This window comes from Glycine soja, chromosome 15 (assembly GCF_004193775.1).
Source record: "Glycine soja cultivar W05 chromosome 15, ASM419377v2, whole genome shotgun sequence".
Lineage (NCBI taxonomy): Eukaryota > Viridiplantae > Streptophyta > Magnoliopsida > Fabales > Fabaceae > Glycine > Glycine soja.
The window spans coordinates 3,786,393-3,807,348 of record NC_041016.1 but is presented as its reverse complement, the minus strand read 5'-3'; the positions used below and the strand labels follow the sequence as shown (position 1 = coordinate 3,807,348).

The 20,956-nt window shown below is 34.2% G+C and overlaps 2 protein-coding genes across 2 annotated transcripts; one reads left to right on the top strand and one right to left on the bottom strand.

Annotated features, from left to right (window-relative positions):
• Window positions 1-92: 92 nt before the first annotated feature.
• LOC114386831 (mRNA turnover protein 4 homolog) lies at window positions 93-2,451 on the bottom strand. Its single transcript, XM_028346887.1, has 7 exons — window positions 2,331-2,451; window positions 1,969-2,225; window positions 1,821-1,879; window positions 1,409-1,469; window positions 1,055-1,145; window positions 892-968; window positions 93-481 (listed from the first exon to the last, which is right to left on the bottom strand). The coding sequence occupies exons 1-7, from the start codon at window positions 2,356-2,358 to the stop codon at window positions 365-367; spliced, it is 690 nt and encodes a 229-aa protein (XP_028202688.1). The 5' UTR covers window positions 2,359-2,451; the 3' UTR covers window positions 93-364.
• Window positions 2,452-5,068: 2,617 nt separating this feature from the next.
• Window positions 5,069-20,299, top strand: LOC114385811 (separase-like). The gene is made up of 27 exons (XM_028345880.1): window positions 5,069-5,753; window positions 6,356-6,533; window positions 6,621-6,716; window positions 6,862-6,996; window positions 7,091-7,557; window positions 7,746-7,854; window positions 8,017-8,142; window positions 8,956-9,216; window positions 9,326-9,442; window positions 9,579-9,800; window positions 9,906-10,016; window positions 10,347-10,490; window positions 10,579-10,944; window positions 11,027-11,116; window positions 11,638-11,901; window positions 12,001-12,124; window positions 12,228-13,025; window positions 13,808-14,045; window positions 14,735-14,837; window positions 15,119-15,292; window positions 16,636-16,691; window positions 16,789-17,018; window positions 17,118-17,358; window positions 17,931-18,333; window positions 18,792-19,031; window positions 19,159-19,246; window positions 19,334-20,299. Exons 1-27 carry the CDS (start codon window positions 5,140-5,142, stop codon window positions 19,846-19,848), a joined length of 6,510 nt encoding a protein of 2,169 aa, XP_028201681.1. The 5' UTR covers window positions 5,069-5,139; the 3' UTR covers window positions 19,849-20,299.
• The last annotated feature ends 657 nt before the right edge of the window (window positions 20,300-20,956 follow it).

Here is a 20,956-nt window from a genome sequence, read left to right as displayed (position 1 = left end):
AAATTAAAATTTTCAATTACTGATGTAGCAGATAGTAAGCTTAAAAGGGATCGAATTCCCTTTTAAGGGATACTTAGTCTTAGACTCTACTCTTCCGAATTGATAGAAATTATATATCAGCAGCAAAAAAATCTAAGCCAATCAAAATTGTATCTCAGTAATTTGAATTTTTCATTAAGTTACAGCTCGGCCTAGTTGACAGAAATCTCTCGCATTCCCACAAATTAACTCTTCTAAGAATTCATAATCCAAAAAACGCTACAGTATATATCACTGTAGATGTAAATTACATATGCGATATCTTGTAATATTTTTTCTTTTTGGAGGAGGGCGCTCCATAATCTTCTACATTTTAAAAGAGGTCCTACGAGCATTCAATATCTGATTCATCAGGCCCATCAATGTAAAGTTCAAACTCATCGGGACTCCATCTGCAAATTAAGTTAAGTCGAAATGTAGCCATCTTGATTCCCATTAAACGCTGTAATTAAGAACAGTCACTTTGTTAGCCTTGAAGCTTCACTATCTTATAGAACACTAATGTAGATGCCATCACTATATTCTCAGTTAACAACAATTTACACTTATAGCGGTTGTTAAATTGACACAAGGAGGTACGATATAACTAACCCAAGCTACTGATTACTGCGGCCAAAAAATTGCTAAGGAATATTGGGAATTTAAAGAGGAAACTAAACCACAAACAACAATTTCTTCAACGCAACATTTCGTTGAAAAAAAAAAAACAAAATCATATGCATCCTTACTCACCACACAAAAATGACATGAGGTGGGAATATAGTTGTTGGCACTTGGCAATTAAAAAAAAAGTCATCCCCTCCAATTGTAATAATGCTACAACAATTCAGGTAACAATAAAAAATAACTAACCAGTATACGAGCAGCCTCTGGTGACAAAGGCTTTCCTTCGTCGCAAACAACAAAATCCGAAACAAGCTCCACAACTCCTGTAAATATTGGAAGCACCAATGATGCTTGTCCGCTTTTGGCAGGTGAGTTTAAACTAGTGTTATAAAACAATGCAATAGAGTACCTTTATTTAACCGAACAGGCATGCCTTGCTTCCTGAGAAAGGGTTCCATCTCATGAGTGAATTGCTCTAAAGGACCCTCTTTGAGATCCACCTATAACACTCATATCATGAAAGTGTGAGTTTCATTTATAGATTAAAATAGAATTGAGGATCTAATGGATATGACAGGCAAATGATTCCTATTGATGTGGAAGAGAAATATGGTTTTATAAACAAACCAGGCATCAATATAAATGAAAAAAATCAAAATTAGAGATCAGAAGTTTCTATGGCTGTTTTGCAGCTCCCCCCAGAGGCCCAAACCATCCCATGTTGTATGAAAAAATCATAATCATAAGAACTAACTCCAATTACCTTTTCAGTGGCAATGCTTCCTGTTCTTGCAAAGTCATATTCCTCAAATTCTTTAAACAGCCTGCAAATGGCATCAACAAAAAAATCAAGTCAGAGTGAGACAGAAACCCGAACACCTAAGAATGAACGACAGAGTAGGAAAATGCTAACAGTAACAATCAACGGCTCATTTCAAAGGGGGGAGTTAAACATACCAAGTGAACGAATTTACATGGAACAGTGATATATACACAGAACACAACAACATGACGAACACACCACTAATAAATTTGCCGATCACTATGCATAACTAGACTTTTACTCCATTGCACAACCAAAAATGAACAGATATATATATATATATATATATATATATAATAAATTAAAAAATATAATAGTATAGCTTGTTTATTTAAAGTTTTGCCAAGGTTACCTTTCAACTTCTTCCTTAGACAAATTGGTGAAAAACATCCCAGAATCTCCACGCAATAGCTACAAAAAAAAGGAGAATATAATAAGAAAATAAAATAGAAAATGTTGAATGGTAGTTGGTAAAAGGGAGGGAGGGATTGATATGCAACCTTTGAAACCTTGTGAAGGCCAGGTCTGATCTCATCTGAAGCGGAGCGACCTAAAGCAACTTGCATTACTTTGTTAGAACCCAGAAAGAACCTGCTACTCGATTTCAACTGTTCCCTGAACTCCTTGAATTTCTGATTCCTCATATTCTCGAAGGAGAACACGTACACGCACCCGTACTTTTCTACCGCATCTTTTATTCCGTTCACTATCGTCTCTTTGTGGTCTCTTCCCTTTTTCTTCGTCTTTGACAGCGTAACTGCGTTTTTTTCAGATATGTCAACAAAATCGTCGCCTTCGCTTCAAATTTTGATTACACGCAACAACAGCAACAAAGGAATAACTAGAGAAACGAAACGCAAACCTTGTCTATTTCTCTTTGACTTTGGCATTGTGAACTTGTTCTGTTCGCAGTTGCAACTTCTCTGGCTCCCTGCCTGTAGGGTTTTAGGTTTCTGATTAGAGACTCCGTTTATTTACCTCCTCTATTCGGGTTGGGCTCTGCGTATTTAAGATGGGTTTTTTGCCAATTTTCTTGGCTCTTGCTATTTACACTCCCTTTTTCTAAGTATACACCCATTATACCTTCTTTCCAGATGTGTATTTCTGGAATTACATATGCTTATTCCAGACATGTATCTCTGTAACTCTGGTTCATAGTTCTATAGATATACTTCCAAAATAGGTATATATTTATCAATAAAATATCACTTAAGAAAAAAAAGATGATAAATGATTATCTTATACACATGTTTGTTAATTTTATGTTCATCCTATCATTAATATTCTTTAAATATTATCTAAAATCTTATTTTTAAACCCCAATTTTAATTTATCTTTATCATATATTCATTATATAATACTGCATTTTTATCATTATTATGCATTTTCCTTCATGTGGCAATGCATTTCAATATAGGTTTACCACTAACTTCACGTGATACTGAACCACGGATGTAGACACGAATTAGAAAATGATTGAACACACTTAAAAGGAAAAAAACTATCATAAAAAATTTTGCTTTGTAATTATGGTGTATAATATATGAAGTCAGTAATAAACATACCTTAAAACACAATGTCATACAAGAAAACACAAAATATTATGTAATAATGATGAAAATGCAGTAGTATATAATGACTATATATGGTGAAAATAGTTTAAAATTAGGATTTGAAGAATGATAAAGATAAGATAAAAAAATTAAATAGGATTTAAAAAATACTAATGATGAGATAAAAATAAGACTAATTAACATGGATATAAGATAAATATTTATCATTTTTTCTTAATCTTTCGTCAAACATCTTAATTCTTATTATTATGTTTGTTCTAACTTAAGCTTGTTTTCCTTTTTTTAGTGGTTATTGTAATGTTTATGCTTACAATGATTAAAAAATATAAGAAGATGAAGATTAAATTACATTTTGGGTAAATAATCATTTTTGTCTCTGAATGTGTAAAGTGCTGACAAATTCGTCCCTGAATGTGTCACATAAACTATTTCATTAGTGGTAGCGAATGAAAGTTAACATATGGATGAATTTGTGTCACTTTATTTTTTATTTTTAGGAACTAAAATTTGAATTTTCATCTTTGGGGAATAAATTTATCAGTGTTTTACATATTTTAAAGAGAAAAATAATTATTTATCATAAAATGAATGCTGCTTCCTTACACCTATTGCCCGTTAGCCACTCTCTTAAGTCTCATGCTACTATTTGTACGTGTAGTAGCTAGCATGTACCTGCAACTACTTTTTCTTTAACTATAATTCACTTGCAATAACTTGGGGAACAATGGTGGCATGTGCATATTATATGGGCATGTGTTCTAAGGATGACAAAGTGCTACGGAATTCTATGGATATTTGCGAAAATGTTTACATGTGAAAAGGGTAATTATTCATATATTGGGGTTAGGTATAGAGAGGAGTATTTACCTGCAAAAATATGCGGTGCGGATACATGTACTAAATGATTTTATGTGAAAAAATAATTATGCATTTTTCTTTTGATTTTGTGACTAATACTCTAATAGTTATAGAGACATGGAGTGTTGGAGTGGAATCCTAAATCTAATTCCTTGGTTTGTGATTAATCTTCTATTTGTGGTTTTAATTATTGTTTTTGATAGTCCAATCCTTAGCCTTATTATTATGTTATAGTTTCTATTGGTATTAGTTCACAAAAACAATATATAGACTTAAGAGATAAGCGTCTACAAAAATATGAAAAAATTGATTATGATGATTAGGTCAAATATTTTATCTATTTGTGTTTTTTATACTTTATAATATATAATTATAATCTCATTAGTTTTAATTTTTTTTACAAGTCTTAAAGATATTGTCACAGTAAGATGTTAAAGTTTAATGAGAAATTTTGTTAAATGATTAAACATTATAAACTCTAAGAATGATAATTTATAAGTTTGATGATTATCTTTGTAATATTGTTTATTTACATATTGAGCTTGGACGAATCAATGCTATATTTGTTTGATTTTAATATTATGCGTGAATGTTTTTAAAGTTATATTTTCTAAATTTAAAAATGCATTTCTAATTTAATTGTAGTAATTTTTTTAATTAAATTATTTTTATTGATTTATTAACTTTATATAAAAGTAAAGCGTGGATCATGGATACAAATATAGACATATAGCTATCTCAAATATAGGAATGAGAAAGTTGTTACATACACATACATAAATTTAAATATAAATATTTTTAAAAAAATGTGAACATGTGAATGAATATTATACAACATACTCATTTTCATCTCTAATATGTTCATGACAATTAGTGATTGCCTCACTTAATATAATTTTCAATTAAGTATAGAAAAAGATACTTTTTAATTAGATGAAAATATAACGATCTTTATAAATTTTATCACGCTGAAAAAAAACATTATACTTAAATATGCATGAATAATGAAATATATATTTTTTTTCTGCCAATAATGAACAATGAATATATTATATTTTTTTCCTCTCAGAGAAAAATTCTCATATAATTTTTATTTGAAAAAAAAGAAAATAAACGACCGTTATAATGCTCGGCTCGGCTCCGTTCGATTGGAAAAGTTTGAAATGAAAGTGGATTGTTGGCGCCCTTGAAATTAACATTAAGGCCTCACTGCTTCTTCGATCCATTGAACTTGGAAAGATGGCTTCTCCCTCGGAATCCTCCCTCATCTCCAAGCTTCAGTCCTCCGATTCCCCCGGCATCCACGCCCTGGTCTTCGATTACCTCCGTCCCCTGTCAGATCTCAAGCCAACCAAAAAATCCAACCCTGACCAAACCCTAATTCGCTCACTCGCCAAGCGTTTTCTCTCTTTCCTCAACGCCTCCTTATCCATCCTCCCAAAACGGCTCCCCGAGGTCTCCAAGTCTAACAATGCCGTCTCCCTCCTCGAGTTGCTCCGCGTTTACAGGCTCTGCCTCGATTGCTTGGATGCCGTCGCTTCTCAGTTGGCTTCCAAGCCCTTCTCCGTCGAGTTCCAGCGACTTCGCCTGATTCACTGCCTCGAGTCATGTGGCCTGTTTGACGAAGCCCAACTTGAGGGTTTAGGGGTTTTGGAGAAGCTTCCACCCGCCAAGAGGAAGGGTAAGCTTCTCCCTGAAATAGACAAGGGCAGTGGAGAGGGTAAAGAATTCTGCTCTTTGGTCGTTGATATTGTTGTGAGCCTCCTGAGGTGTGCAGCCGCGGGTTTGGCTAAAGAGGATGCCCATTTCAGGAAGGTGCTTCAGTTGGTGGAGGAAGTAAACCCTTGGCTTAGGTCAGTCTATGCTTGCTTATTGTTGCTGCCTCTAATTTATGTGTTTTGCTTCTCTTTGTTTGTGTGTGTGTGTGTCCCTGGTACTGCAGCTTAGCCTGTGAGAACACTGTATTGCACCTGTACCCCTTTCCAGTTAGCTAGGAGTTAGGCAGTGTCCAATTTAGTAATTAGTTTTGCTAGCTGTCCAGTGAAAATGGTCTGGCATATCTCTAAACTCTATGAATATAGAGGTCCTAAATCCTACATGTTTAACATTTTGGAAATTAAAAAGAATGGTTCTGTCAGATTCTCTCATTGTACTTTCTCATTTTATTTCATGCTATGTTTCTCTCTCTTGTGATTTTCAATAGTGTGCCCAAAGATGATCTCAATTATGCACAGGAGGATGATCCCTTACATGAAGAAGCTACTGCCTGTCTCTAGCTTTGTTTTGTCCCTCAGTTGTCTTAAATTCTCACTTGTATTTTATTTTCAATTTTCAAATGCTCTCTAAGAGAGTTTTTGTTTGGGTTTTAGTCTTGTTTTTGTCTCAATTAACTTTTTATATCATCTGGACTGAAGTGAGCTATTAAATTGCATTTTTATACAACTTATTGTTTCAGGAGATTGGATTCCAATTCATATGAGAAGTTGCACAAGATGTTAGTAACTCATTTGGGCAAGTGCACTTTAAATTTATTGGGGAGGACGCCATTTCCGGATAGAGACTTGGTGACCTTGTTTTGGTGTACAACGTTGACTGAATATGTGAAATCTCCCATCAAAGATCAAGTCTACAAGGTAATAATGCAGGACTCTAAACTAATCTTTTGGATATATTCATCAATAAAATTTTCACTAGCGATCTTGATAAAATGTTAAATGCAGATTGCCCTCAGGGTATGCTCATCATTGTTTGCACTGAGGGATAATAACTCCTTGTATATCATGGATATACTGGACTCCATAGTTCGCGAGTGCAAGGTGTTAATTATTCTATCATTTGTATTTACTAGCTTTTTTATTGGTAGGACCATATTTTTTAGTTACTAGTTTGTTTTCCATCTAAATAATAAGTTTGGTTTTTTCTTTTTGGAGCACTTGATTCCTATTTTCATCAATCTTTCAGGTTGAGGAGGGAAACACAGGAACTGACTTTGTTGAACTTGTATATTACTGTGCAAATAAATGTCAAACTGCAAATGCAAGTTTTTGTAGTACATTTGCAGCATATTTGAACAAAATAGCAGAACATTTCAAACAGGTATTTTTCTATTAAAGTTTTCTAGTGTATGCTTTTCATTTATGCTGCTATTCTCCACATTTTGTATTCCACTTTGATTGAAGTAACTGGGCAGGTTATGACACCCATAAATTCAATACTGAGGCTTTATGCTGCTGGATTGCTCCTTGTTAGTTGTAATTTGAGGTCCAGAACTGGAGATCTAGCATCCTCTGGCAGTGCAAAATTTGAGTGTTTGCTTGGAACTTTACTAGAAAACGAGAAAATACTACAGAATTCACCACCATTGCTTGGTTCCTTGCATATTTGCAGCAAAAGTAATTGTATGTCGTCCAGCGTAGAAGACCAATGTTTTGCTGGTCACCCATGTGCATTATCAGGTTTCGATGGCGAGGCTTCTATGACTTACCTGTCAGGTTACTTAGAGGCATTGAAATATCTATGCCAACCACTTGCTAAATCAATTAATTCAGAAAGGAAAGAGTTAGTTACCAAAGTGGACGATGCTTCTGCTATGACTATGATGTCCACTGTCCAAGATGCATTCCATATCCTTTGTCATCTTATTCTTTCTAGTACAAGGTATATCCAGTGAATCTGTTTTCTTCTAAATTAATATTGAAGAGTAGTTTCTAAGAGCTTATTTTTGTTATTTGGTTTATATATAAGATGGGATATCTCAACAAGTTTGAAAGATGAATCCTTCTATTTATTTCATATTGTGTTGTTTTCTATGATAATATCTGAATTTCACTTCTTCCTGGCTGCAGCTCTATGCCTAAAAACAATGGAGGTGGATTTGATGAAAAGAGTAAAACAGTGCTTAATTTAGTTGTAGCAGCCTTCACCCTTTCCATCAGAACCAATCTTAAAGTCCAGGTTTTATTGGTTACCATGAAATGCTCATATTTCTACTATAATGGTTTTCCCACTAAGCAATAAATTATTGAATTTCCGAACTCTTAGCAGAATACAATTGCAGAATGTTATTAGGTATTGTTTTTTTAAATGCTAATAATTAGGTTTTTGTCCCTGTTTCAGGAGAGCAAACAATTAATTAATCAGATCATTGCTAGCAAATGGATTGAAGCAGAAGGATTAAAATACATAATTGCTTGTCTCTACAATATTGCTGTAGTTTTATACAGAAACAGGCTACTGAAAAAGGTATTCCATTCCTTTTTTTATGGTTGAAACTTGAAATGTTCCATTTAATGATAATATCTCACAGAAACATATATTTGCTTCTTGAGATGTTTCCACATGCACTTCATGTGCTCTTGGTCATGGATTTGGAAAACCAATATTGTAAAAGAGATATTGTCCCAAAAGCTTTATCACTTGATGGAAGCTTTTACCTGTCAGTTAGTGGATTGGAATATAGATATAACCATTCCTTGAATCTTAGTTGATACTTGATACATACTGTTAAACGATTATTTTAGCCTAAAAGCTTCAGATATTTAGTACGGGTCCATGGGTTGGATTTTTTCAACTCTACCTTGCCTGCTGTAAAAGGCCACTTGGGTTGTCTGAGGGTCCACGGATTGGATTTTTTCAACTCTACCTTGCCTGCGGTAAAAGGCCACTTGGGTTGAAATGAGGCAGACAACTTACTTGTACTAAAGGTGCACTTTACTTCGAGCTGAATCATAGAACTACTTGCTAGGACACAATCGTTTTCAATCTTTCATAGGTTCCAAAGAATAAAAAAGCAGCAATTAGTAATGAATGAATGGTTGAGAAGTGTTACATCTATAAGGAAACACACATAAACCAAGTAAAAGAACTTGTAGTCTTGTAGGATTTATATTTTCTTACCAAGTTACCATTGATTTTGACTGCAAAATTAAGGAAATGCAAACATTTAGGTTGTGAATGAAGAATGATAATCTGAGTTGTACCTGAAAGTAAATAATATGAAGTCATATTTTTTGTTTCAGTGATTTACTTTTATTTCTGTCTGACATATCACTGCAGGCTTCAAAGGTGCTAAACTTGTGTTGTAAAGCTTCATGGCTCTGTATTAAATATCATTCTGCTAATCTGTCAGAAGGTGCTTTGAAAGAGTTTGTAATGGAGGCTTGCACCAGAAGTGCTCTCCTTTTAGATATTATCCATGATGTCAACAATCTAAAGATAAACAAAAAAATGATTGACATCCTGAAAAACTGGTTCACTGCTAATGATTTGTTTGAGGGGCTTCCAGCACCTATACCTGTAGTAAAGCAGTGGGTAAAGGTAACATTTTGAAGCATTTACTTTTAAGTATTCGGCACTTTTCTCGTTTCTGTTTAAGTTTGCTTCTTCACTTGCATTGATTGTTGTATGTTATGGTAACGGTATGCAGATAGAATGTAAACGTGCTACGCAGGTGGATGAGAGAATTGATTCTCTTACCTTGTATAGCCTGCTGTCATCTTCTTTGGAATTGTCAAAGAGGAACATTGCCATGATCTTGGAGCAGGTTCAGCCTCTTTTGTGGATATTTCCTTTGCATAGAAATTTCATGATATTTTTGCTGCCATTTGTTTAAATTTATGTGTATTGGTTCTGTTAGTCAATTGTGTTTTTTTTTCTTCTTTTTCTTAATGTCTGTTTAGGAGCTTACTGCATATGAGGAAATGGGTTTTAAATACCCAGAATTTTGCCAGAAAATGCAAATGAAAATAACAGACATTCTCCTGCAAGATATATATATCACTCTAGATAGTCGTTTTCAGAAGGCACAAACTCTAGTGAGAAAGGGAAAAGCAATTAGGGTTAGGGGCATAGGTGGTCTCAGGGACTGCATTCAGTGTCTGTCAGAAGCAATAACTATTATGGTAAGCTGTTTGGTCTTCTTGGTTTTCCCTCAAATATCTAACCTCTATTATCTGTATATGTTGGGATGTATATGCCATTAATATGATGTAATTCCTCTACTACAGAATGAAATTTTTGGTGAGATATGTACTGATAATAATCCCATTCATCATCAATTGTGTGTGACATATTGCTTGCGTGCAATATGTACACAGGAAGCAGAAGCTAATTCGAAGGTACCAAAAATATGTTAATAATTTTCACTGTCATTAAATTATTTCTATTTCTTTGTGATGGATAGTTGTCATTGATGATGTCATCATCATTTTATGATGTTAAATTCAACAGTTTACTTGTGAAGGCCTAGCTTAGTTTCCCTTATGGGTATGCTGAGGGATTGGACAGCTTTGCTCCATAAAATTCTTTACCCTCTTTTGTTTATATTTTCTTCTTATTGTAAAGGGGATTTCTTAACCTCCTAACTCTTGGTAATCGTATTTTCCTTTTTTCTTAATAAATTTCTTCTTTAATTGAAAAATGCTTATATTGGTTTGTACACTAAGCAGCAAATCTTTGAAGATGTCAAGGCTGCTTTGGATCTATGGTTGAGCATTTCTCATCTTAATCGCTTTGAAGAGGGAGATTCTTCTGCATTATCTGACAATATAATGATTCTACTCTATAATGTAGTTGATTTATTACAATTGAAGGTCCGTTTTCCTTTAATCATTTTTGTTTCTGTAGTTTTTGTGTAAGATTTATAGTAACGGTTTCTTAGTTTCAATGGCATATCTTCAGGGTTTCATGGAACTGTTCAATGATGCATATCAATTGTTGATTAAAATGTTTAAACGGAAGAATGTCCCAATTGAGAAGTGGTTGCCCCTAATGTGGGAAAGTAGAAGTCTAAGTCACGCCCTTTGTGTTTCACCTGTTAACGAGGAATTCATCATGAATTCACTGGATGAGTTTAGTGAACTTTCAAATATTGATTTCTGGATACGTTATCTTCAGGGAAATCAATCATCATTGATAGGGTTTCAGCAGAATTTTTCTTTCTTGTTTGCTAGCTCTCATAGGAATTCTTGCAGTCATGGGAGCTCTTTTCAAACGGACATCACAATTGATGAAGTTCAAAAAGCAGCACTTGATCTGATTTCAAATGTAAGGCTATTTTGAGACAGAAATTCTCATAATCTCTTTTTATCCAAAATCATCACTTTGATCTCTATTAATCTTCCCCTAGGTTCCTGTCCCAAGTCATTCTACATTTCTTGCTGGGTGTCTTTTTTATGATTTGTGCCCAAGACTTGTTGCAAATGGACAGTTAATAGAGGTAAGTAGCATTGGTTCTGATTTAAATTCTTATATTACCGATTGTCAGTTTCTTAATTTCTAAACTAAAGACAAGTCTTATTTGAAGCAAATTTCATGTTTTTGTCTCAAGTGCTAGTGCTACTGTTTGTTAAATGTTAATAGATTGCAATACTGGTGAATTGATAATTTTCAACTCATGTGGTTTTCATATTTCTAAATAAAAATGGCTTGGACTTTTAGATGTGTAGGTAAATAATGAAGAGGTATTTAGACAAGGTAAAGTAGAGATGAAAATAAGAATGTAAAAAATATGATGTCCATGAATTTGATTATGTTCAAATGCTTTTTTAATTTCCTCCTCCCCGTTTTATATCTATGCAACCAAGCAGACCTTAATTCTTTAAAAGCAAAGCATAACAATTTTGGTTCAAACCCTACCAATGAAACACATATTTTGGTATTGTTTTTTTAACTATACCTTTTTGATCTTACATTGTTTCCCATATTATAAGTATCTTCTTTTCTTTTCAAACCTATTAGGCTCTTTCATCTGCAAAAGAAGCTCATAGATTACATGCCAAACTCTTCCAAAGGAAGTTTACACATAATGTTCAGCAGCAGAATGAAGAGAAAAATGTAATGGTTGATTCCTCAAAGAATCTTATGGATGGTGTTGAAAATATTGGACTGAACTTATCAGTTGCCAGGGAAGTTTTGCTATTTGATTCTATATCATGGGACTTGAAAGACAGTTATCTTAGTGCATGGAAAGTTATGCAATGCTATCTTGAGAGCACTCTTCAGGTTTGATTTCTATCTCATAATCCCTCTCATATAAAAAAAATAAATATGTTCAGATGAAGCCTATTATGCACCATATTTCACTTTCATTTACACTTGCAGCTAGGAATCATCCATGAAATGATTGGAGATGGAGCTGAGGCTGAAACCTATCTCAAGTGGGGCAAAGCCATATCCTGTTCACTAAAGCTCCCCTTCTTTATAATTATTTTTTCTTCCTCTTTAGGTATAAAATTTAGTTTTAGCCTTTTCTCCCTGTTTGATTGATAATTTTTCATTCTCTGATTGGTATGATATTGACTTGCCAATTTTATGGTGTGTTTTACTAGGAAAACTTTATCTTAAGAAAAGACTTTGGGATTTAGCAGAAAAGGAACTACTGAGTGCTGAACAGATTTTAAAGGAAAGCAACACACCCTTTTGTTGCTCAAAGTGTAAATTGAAGCTCGAAGTTACTCTGTATGAGTATCTTGGAGATTTGTGTCAGAGTAAATTTGACACTTGTGATGGGGTTATGTCTGAAGAAACTGCAAAAAATTGGTATACATCAGCTCTGGATAAACTAAATCTTTCTGAGTGGAAAAATCCTCTTAGCTGTCCAGAAGATGGCAGTGATGGAACTGCAACAGACATAAAATGTCCTGCTGGTAAGACTTGTACTTGCTTTATAATGAATGAAGTAGGTGAAAGTGTAAAGAAATCCATGAAAGCGGGGCGAGAAACTGAGATTGGGGCAAAACAAAATAGAAAGACCAAAAATGCAGCAAAGGTTTTACCAAAGGAACCAAACTTAGTGGTTGAGAATAAATCAAGGTTAACTCGTTCTAGATATCGATCTTCACAGAACCAATACACAAGCATTCACGGGAAGTTAGAAGTCCATGAAAGTCTGGAGGGGAATCATGTTTCTGATTCATCTGATATGCTTAGTCAGAATGGGTCAGTTTTGAGCAACATAGGTTGCACTTTTGCTTCAAGGTGTGCAATAACCTGTGTTTTCTCGAAAATGAAGTGTTGGTACTGTCTTCCATCTGAAGTTGTAAAATCTGGATTACTAAATGATTTTATTAATCTTAAATGGGAGTTTGTCCGGAGGCAACATTCGATGAAGCTACTCAGTCGAGTAGGTATGAGCACCCTTTCATATTTTCTGCTCTTTATTCTGTTGTTGAGTAAATGCAAGTGTTATTCAGTAGACATCTACAGCTGTTTTTTCAAGCTATTTTGCATTTACACAGCATTATTTTTTGAGTAAGGTAAACTTCTTGAGAGTTGCCTTTCCCAAATTTTGACAATCCATTTTTATTTTTATTTTTTTAATTTTTTTCAACTTACCAGTTCAAAAAGTATATGTTTGCATCCTTTGGAAATGAAATGAAATTAATTGTTTGTTGTGTTTATGGTTGCTTTTGTGGACTTTCTTAAATAATTGTTGGGTTAGGCTGCTCACAGTCAAGCATGTAAGACCATATATTTATTTATTGATGGACAATTTTTTTGAGATAAAGTTTAATTCAAAGGCACTTACATTGCTTCCTTTGTGTTTGACACATAGCTTGCAGCAGTGCATTGGGTTAACCACTAAGTCTATCAGTGTTTATAGGGTTTAGAATTCTTTGTAAAGAAGGTACAGATGATTGAGTATGAATTATCATGTGCTGAACGATAACAGGCAGGAGTAATTTTTTTAGCATAGACCTTAACTTTACTTGATTAGAGATTGATTCAATAACTAGCTTGCTACTAAATTTGTGGGTATTGTGGCATGGACTTTGCAGTCAAAAGTTGGCTAGTAACTTGCTTTATATTATATGACTCTTTCTTTCTTGCTTGCATGTTCTGGCTAGGTCTTGTATTTATTTATGAGATAAAGTTGCTTGTTTTAATTTTCAAATATGTTTCTTTACAGTGAAATGCTTTGCATATCCTGGTCAAATTGATGAAGCACGTAAAATTCTTCTAAGAAGTATATCAGTTCTGGTCAGCAGAAACCCATTCTACCCCATGCCTTCATCTATTCCTCTAGATTATTTTCATCATTTGGTTGCGAGGGAGATCCCGGGAGATGTATTTACTATTGAACGTGCAGAAATAGTTCATGACATATGCTGGTATTCTTTGAAGAGCTATCATTCCAAGTTTGCGAGGTATTTGTACCAACTAGTTTGTTTCATACATTTCTTATTTTTTCAGGAAAAAACTAATTTATATGTATAGATTCATCTCCAAAATGTGCTTTATCATTAACTTCCGGGATAAGTAATGTAGTCGTGACTGACTAATTGACAGTTATCACATATTTTATGATGCACTTTCTTAAAATGTCTGGGTTGTTCACATGACATTTTGGTTGTATATTTGTAATCAGATATTTTATGATGCGCTTTCTTAAAATGTCTGGGTTGTTCACATCACATTTTGGTTGTATATTTGTAATCAGAATCAACATGCCTGCTTAAAAGAGTACCCTCTAGATTAATTAGGAAATTTTAATTATAAGCTTCCTTTTGTTGACCACTAATGGTCTCTGACATTTTACTTGTGCATATTGTGCTGTGAAAAAGATCCTGTATGTAAAATGCGGAGTTGATGATTGTTAATGGAAGATACATGAATCACATTTTGATTAATAACAAGCACCTGAATATTGTGTTAAAAAATGTTGATTCTTGAGAATCCACTTCCTTAGTTTTCCGATCAGCCAGGTCCTTCTGCTCTTAAGGAAATATTTATTGAATTGTCATTGTTTGGTATTTTGCTATATTGAGGTGGGCACCTAAAGTGTCTTGCGAAGGGCTATATTTATAACTTTTGACATTTTGTTTTTGGCTTACAGGAACATTTTCTGTAATCTGTCCTCCATCAAGTTTGAAGACCTGGCTTCTTGGCTGATGGTAGCTTTTGTACTCTCTCGTGAGGTTCCTGTAATTTTTCAAAAGGTAACATCTTTATTTTCATGTTATTATTATGTGACAATTTTCACTTAATTATTTAATAATTTGATTGGGTACAGTTTCATGATTGCGAAAACTTGATCATAAATTTGAAATAGCATATCATGATAAACTTTATCTGTAAAACACTTGCAGTGTTTTATGGAGTGCAATTGCCTGTAGAGTTGCTTAATCCTGACTCTTAGCCTTTTTATTTCTTCCTTTGTTACTTTCCTACCACCAATTGAGCAGGTTATGACCTTAGTGTGCTGATGATACTGCAACAGGTGTCGAAATTACTTGCTGTGATGTGTGTAGTTTCTTCCTTGAGCGAGCAATTTTCTCTGTCATCTTTTAGCAAAGCTTTGGGCGAAAATTATTGGTCTTCATATTTCCACCAAGCTTCAATTGGAACTCATCTTACTTATCAATTTCTTTCACATCTAACTGGGAGATGCAAGGTACAACCCCTTATTGATGTTGTAGATATATCTTCATCTTTATCAATGTATGGAATTTTATCTACGGCTTCTATTATAAACATTGAGGGCGAGCCCTGGTGCAGCGGTAAAGTTGTGCCTTGGTGACTTGTTGGTCATGGGTTCGAATCTGGAAACAGCCTCTTTGCATATGCAAGGGTAAGGCTGTGTACAACATCCCTCCCCCATACCTTCGAATAGCGAAGAGCCTCCGGGCAATGGGGTACGAAAGTTTTTTTTCTATTATAAACATTGACTTCTGAATAGAAGCACTGATTGTTGGTTTGGCAATTGGGAAATCCTGAATTTTGAACTCATTATTAGGCATATTTTTCTGTTCAGTAGTAGCTATTTAATTTTCTTTTTTATTTCATTGTCTAATAGCCTGCTTGGTTACTTGTTGCATGACTTGCATAAAAAAACACTCATGATGTCTATTACCCATGTCAATGGAGAATCTATATGAACAAGCTTTGATTTTTACTTTTTTGATCCACGTTTTGGGGTATTGAAGCAGAACCAAACAAATTAATTAGCCTATGACTTTGATATTATAGGATGAATTAGATGGTTAATTAATGGTCTAGCCTAGATGGCAAAAGAATTCTCTTTCATGTTTGGGAAATTTGAGCTGTTAGTGATCCTAAGGAGTGATTTCTATTGGTCAACATTGCTTATGCTTTTTGTAGGAGCTACTGCAATCCTTTTTGACACCCTTCAATTTGTGCTTAGCAGAAACTGAAGTAGTATTTAGGTTTAGGATTGTTTGACAACATTGTAATTCCAAATCAGTCTTTCACAAGTAAATATCATTTTAAAGTTCTTTCAAGGTGGATGCTGCTAAGCTCATGTCTGGCCAAAATTTAAAATGAACAGCTGGACTCCAGCAACAAGTCAAAGTACAACAGGTCTGAAGAGTGAAGACAACTGGGCTGATGCAAGAACCCACTAAGATTGTTTGAAAAACATTACACTGACACTTCTTATACATTACATTAATCACCTTTAATTGTTTGAAAACCATTACATCGTGTACCCATATAAGGGAGGTTGTTGTAAACGTTAAAAAAGCAGGAGTATCATGTGGAATCTAAAAAAACCTTGGGGTGTCAATGTATTTATTCTTTTATGTCTGAAAACATGCACTTGACCCTACAATCATGTATTTCAGATCCATGCACACTTCACACATGAATACTGATTGTCAATAAGATTTGTGTATAAGATTTCTTGTTTCTTGTTCAATGTTGTATTCTGCTTCTTCAGTATGTGGCAAGTAGTCAAGCACGGTCCATTAAATGTTATTAAAATGAGTTCAATTGCAGGGTTCATATGTTACTGGATCTTCTAGCATCAAAGAGTGCACATCTGACTTACTCAGGTAGCTGTTGTTCTTTTTGCATTATAAAGCAAGCAAAGAATTGATTGACATACAACCTGAAGCAATGCTCTCAATGTCTTGTTCCTTCCTCTTGCAGGCTTGTGCCTGATACCACTGTAGATCTTGCAGAGTATGTGAAGAAGTTTTTGGCTGGTCTTCCATCAACGACTATAATCAGTATAAGTTTGCTTGGACGTGATTATACTAGTTTACTACAGGAATTGTTGTCTTATCCTACATGTGTTCAAGCATGGATGCTGGTGTCAAGACTGAGCTTTAAGAACGAACCTGTTGTAATGTTACTGCCACTTGATTCTATTTTACAAGGTATTTAGCTCCTGTAAGCAAATATGTACAACATCTGATATTAGTGTTAAGCTTAAACTTATGAATTTAACAAGGTAATTTATAACTTTTCATTACCAGCTTCATGTGAGGGTGATCTGAGTACTGGTTCGGGAACTTCTCCCAAGTGTGAGGAGCATAGTGAAAAATGGCATTGCCCATGGGGTTTTACAGTTGTTGATGATGTGGCTCCGACATTCAAAACAATTTTAGAAGAAAACTACTTGTCAACAAAATCTCCTCTTGAAGATACAACACAAAATAGGATGTTATGGTGGAAGCGGAGAAAGAACCTTGATCACTGTCTTGATAAATTACTGAGGTTTGCTACCTCTTTGTGATTTCATAAGTCGATTTGCATTAATTTTGATTTCAGAATGTACCTGATATGCATCACCAAACCACAACTGAATCAATCTCTATAGTTGCCGAGTCACCATATGGCACATGACATTCTAGAATATTTCTATTTTGTTAGGATACAGCCAATTTCCATTTTGTTGTTACATTCCCTTTTCATTCTGTTATGCACCAAACAATGTGATTTAGCCAGTTGGCTCATGACCAACATGTTCCCTGTTGTTATAAATAGTACTGTTAGTAGTGAAAGATGGAAGAGAAGAATTAATTCAGTTTTATTTTTCTTTCATTCCTTCCTCATTTTCTTTGGTGCTTTTCCTTGCTTGAAAACGGTTTGTAAAAGTACTCCGCATATTCTGCAACCTTTTCCATAGTTGAACAGCATCTACTTAAGGCAACACTTTGTCCATTCTTTATTTAGGAACTCTAAAACTTTAGAATAGCACTACACACAATGACATCATTGACTTGGGTAGTTTTAAATTTTTAAGAAACTAATTGTGATCTCCTTGTACTATTGTCATATCTTACCAGGAACCTTGAAGAGTCGTGGTTTGGTTCATGGAAATGCTTGCTTCTTGGAGAATGGTTGAACTGCAAAAATTTTGACTTGGTGCTTAAGAATCTTGTGAATGATTTAAGATCTAAATGCAAATTGGATGTAAATGAGGGTCTTCTTAAAATTATTCTCGGAGGCTCCAAATATGTTTGTGATGGGAAAACATTGGTTTCACAACTATGCTCAAAGAAAGACTGCTACATTGCTAAAGTAGGCTATTGTGATGAAGCGAGGAGGGGGATATTAAATTCCGCCAATGGAATTGGAGTATCATCTGAGGTTGCTTTTGAACTGTTAAGTGAGGCATTAAATGTGCTGGAAGTGGATGACTCTGTGAATAGAGAACCTATAATTCTTGTGTTGGATTATGAGGTGCAGGTTAGTGAATTGTTTCCGACTCTGTTACTATGTAGTTATGAAATAAGTTTAAGCATTGAGTTCTGTTGTTTGGATGCTATATGGTACAGTAAATTAATAAAATACTTCTATGTTTTTAAATTCAACCTTATATGAAAAAATGAGTATTGGTTTTATTTCTTCCAGATTTTTTAACTGACATGTATGTGCTCTGTAACTGACATTCGAAGCAGCAATATTTTCAACATATATAATCAAATTGTTTATTTCCAATTCTGCAATTTCTTGATTGATAGTCCTTTTAACAAATTTGCTAAGCTAAATTTGTGTCTCTCGCCTTTAAGGAAATTGATAGCCTGAAGGAAATTTTGTTTTAGCTAATGTTTTCAAAACTGAGCTATGAATGTATTCTTGCTTTAATCCATCACCTATGAGTTTTTTAATGTTGACTTCTATAACAAGCTCTATTACTGCAACAGATGCTTCCTTGGGAAAACTTGCCCATTCTAAGGAACCAGGAGGTTTATCGCATGCCTTCCGTGAGCTGCATTTCTGCTGTTCTTCATAAAGGCAGCAACCATAAGGAGCAAGTGGGAAGGAATTTAGGGCCTTTTCCTTTGATAGATCCACTGGATGCTTTTTATTTATTAAATCCAGATGGAGATCTTGGTGGCACTCAGATTGAATTTGAGAATTATTTTAGAGATCAAAACCTGGAGGTATTTAAACAGTTTGAATTTGTTAAGAATACAAGGAAATATTACAGATTTTTGTATCCCTGCTAATTGTTTTTCTAAAAGTCTGTAGAATAATCATGCTTTCTTTTCTCCTCTTGTTACTTCACAGGGAAAGGCTGGTTTGAGACCCACCATCAAAGAATTGGCTTCAGCATTGGAAAGTCACGACCTTTTCATATATTTTGGACATGGAAGTGGTAAAATGTTTTAAATAGTACATATTACATATTTGTCATCCCCTGTGGCTGCTATATTTATATGGGTGACTAAATGTGTTTTTACAGGAGGACAGTACATTCCCAGGCATGAGATTCAGAAACTAGACAAATGTGCTGCTACGCTTCTAATGGGTTGCAGTAGTGGTTCATTGACCTTACCTGGTCAATATGCGCCACAAGGTATTCCCCTGTCATATCTGCTGGCTGGTTCTCCAGCCATTGTCGGCAATCTGTGGGAAGTGACAGACAAGGATATAGATCGATTTGGCAAGGCAATGCTTGATGCATGGTTGAAAGAAAGATCAGATATGCCAACAGAATGCTTGCAATGCAATTTATTGTCTGAAGAATTTGAGGCCATGAACTTGAAGGGCTGCAAGGGTAGAGCAAAGAGGAAGGCTCCACGAAAGAAATTACTAGAGTTGGCTGAGAGTGAGTCACCTAAGAACTGTGGTCACAGACGCAAAATTGGAGCTTTCATGGGTCAGGCACGGGAGGTTTGCACTCTTCCTTTCTTGACAGGTGCATCACCAGTATGTTATGGTGTTCCTACTGGAATTTGGAGGAAAAGGAATGTGTAGCCTAACCAACCCAACCCAACCCAACCCAAGAGTCGCTTCCACAACCACTGTTGGTAGAGTCAGGACAAGAGCCTTACAATAGTAACTTCAATTTTCTAACCTTTCATTTAATTTATTTTTTCTTGCCCCTGCATAGGGGGCATGTAAACTGTGACTTCATTCAACCCCAAGGGAGTTTGAATCTTGCAGCACACCATGATTACTAATTGACCCTATCATGCGCTGTCCATTATTTGATGAAATAGTAAGCTTTCTTGTACGGATCATGGCAGTTGGAATCACGACAGTTCCACGCAAGGGAAAGACAACCCTTGTCATGAAAACGGTATAGGAGAAAAACAGCTCAGTGGGTGTTCAATTTGTATATATGTACGAGGTGCGTGATAAATTGATATTGTATACTTAATATACTCATGATATCTCATTCAAAATTTTACTTGTTACCATTCAATTTGTATTTTTACTCTGAATTTAATATATATATATATATATATATATATATATATATATATTTTTTTTTTTTTTTTGGTCGACGAATTCAAAATATATTTAAATTATAGTACCTATAAAATATTGCCATACTGGCACAATTGCATTGCAATGCAATCCATGAAATTTGAATAGTAACTAGTAATGGTTTAATATTTCACTAGTTCAACTTTTCTGTTTATAACCTCGTAATATCAGTTTATATATATATATATATATATATATATATATATATGTATTATAACCCCTTCATCTTTTATATTTGTTAATTTTATTTATTTATTGGATATTATTGAAAAAATAATCAAATTATGTCGACAACATTATAGCTATGTTTTGTTCCACATGAATATATATAAAAATAATATTAATTTTTAGTTTATTTTAACTTTTACGATCTTATCAAATTCATATATGATCCATGAAGGAAGTTAACTTAAATAATTTCTAACTTTTATTTGAAAAAATTAAATAAAAAAGAAGTCTAAAATAATAACTTAAAATGATTTGTAACTTTTAATTTAAAAAGTAAATAAAAAAGTTGAAAAATAAAATTGTAGCAGCACCACACCAATAGAAATAAAATTATAATTTGTAAATAATTTGATCCTTATAATTA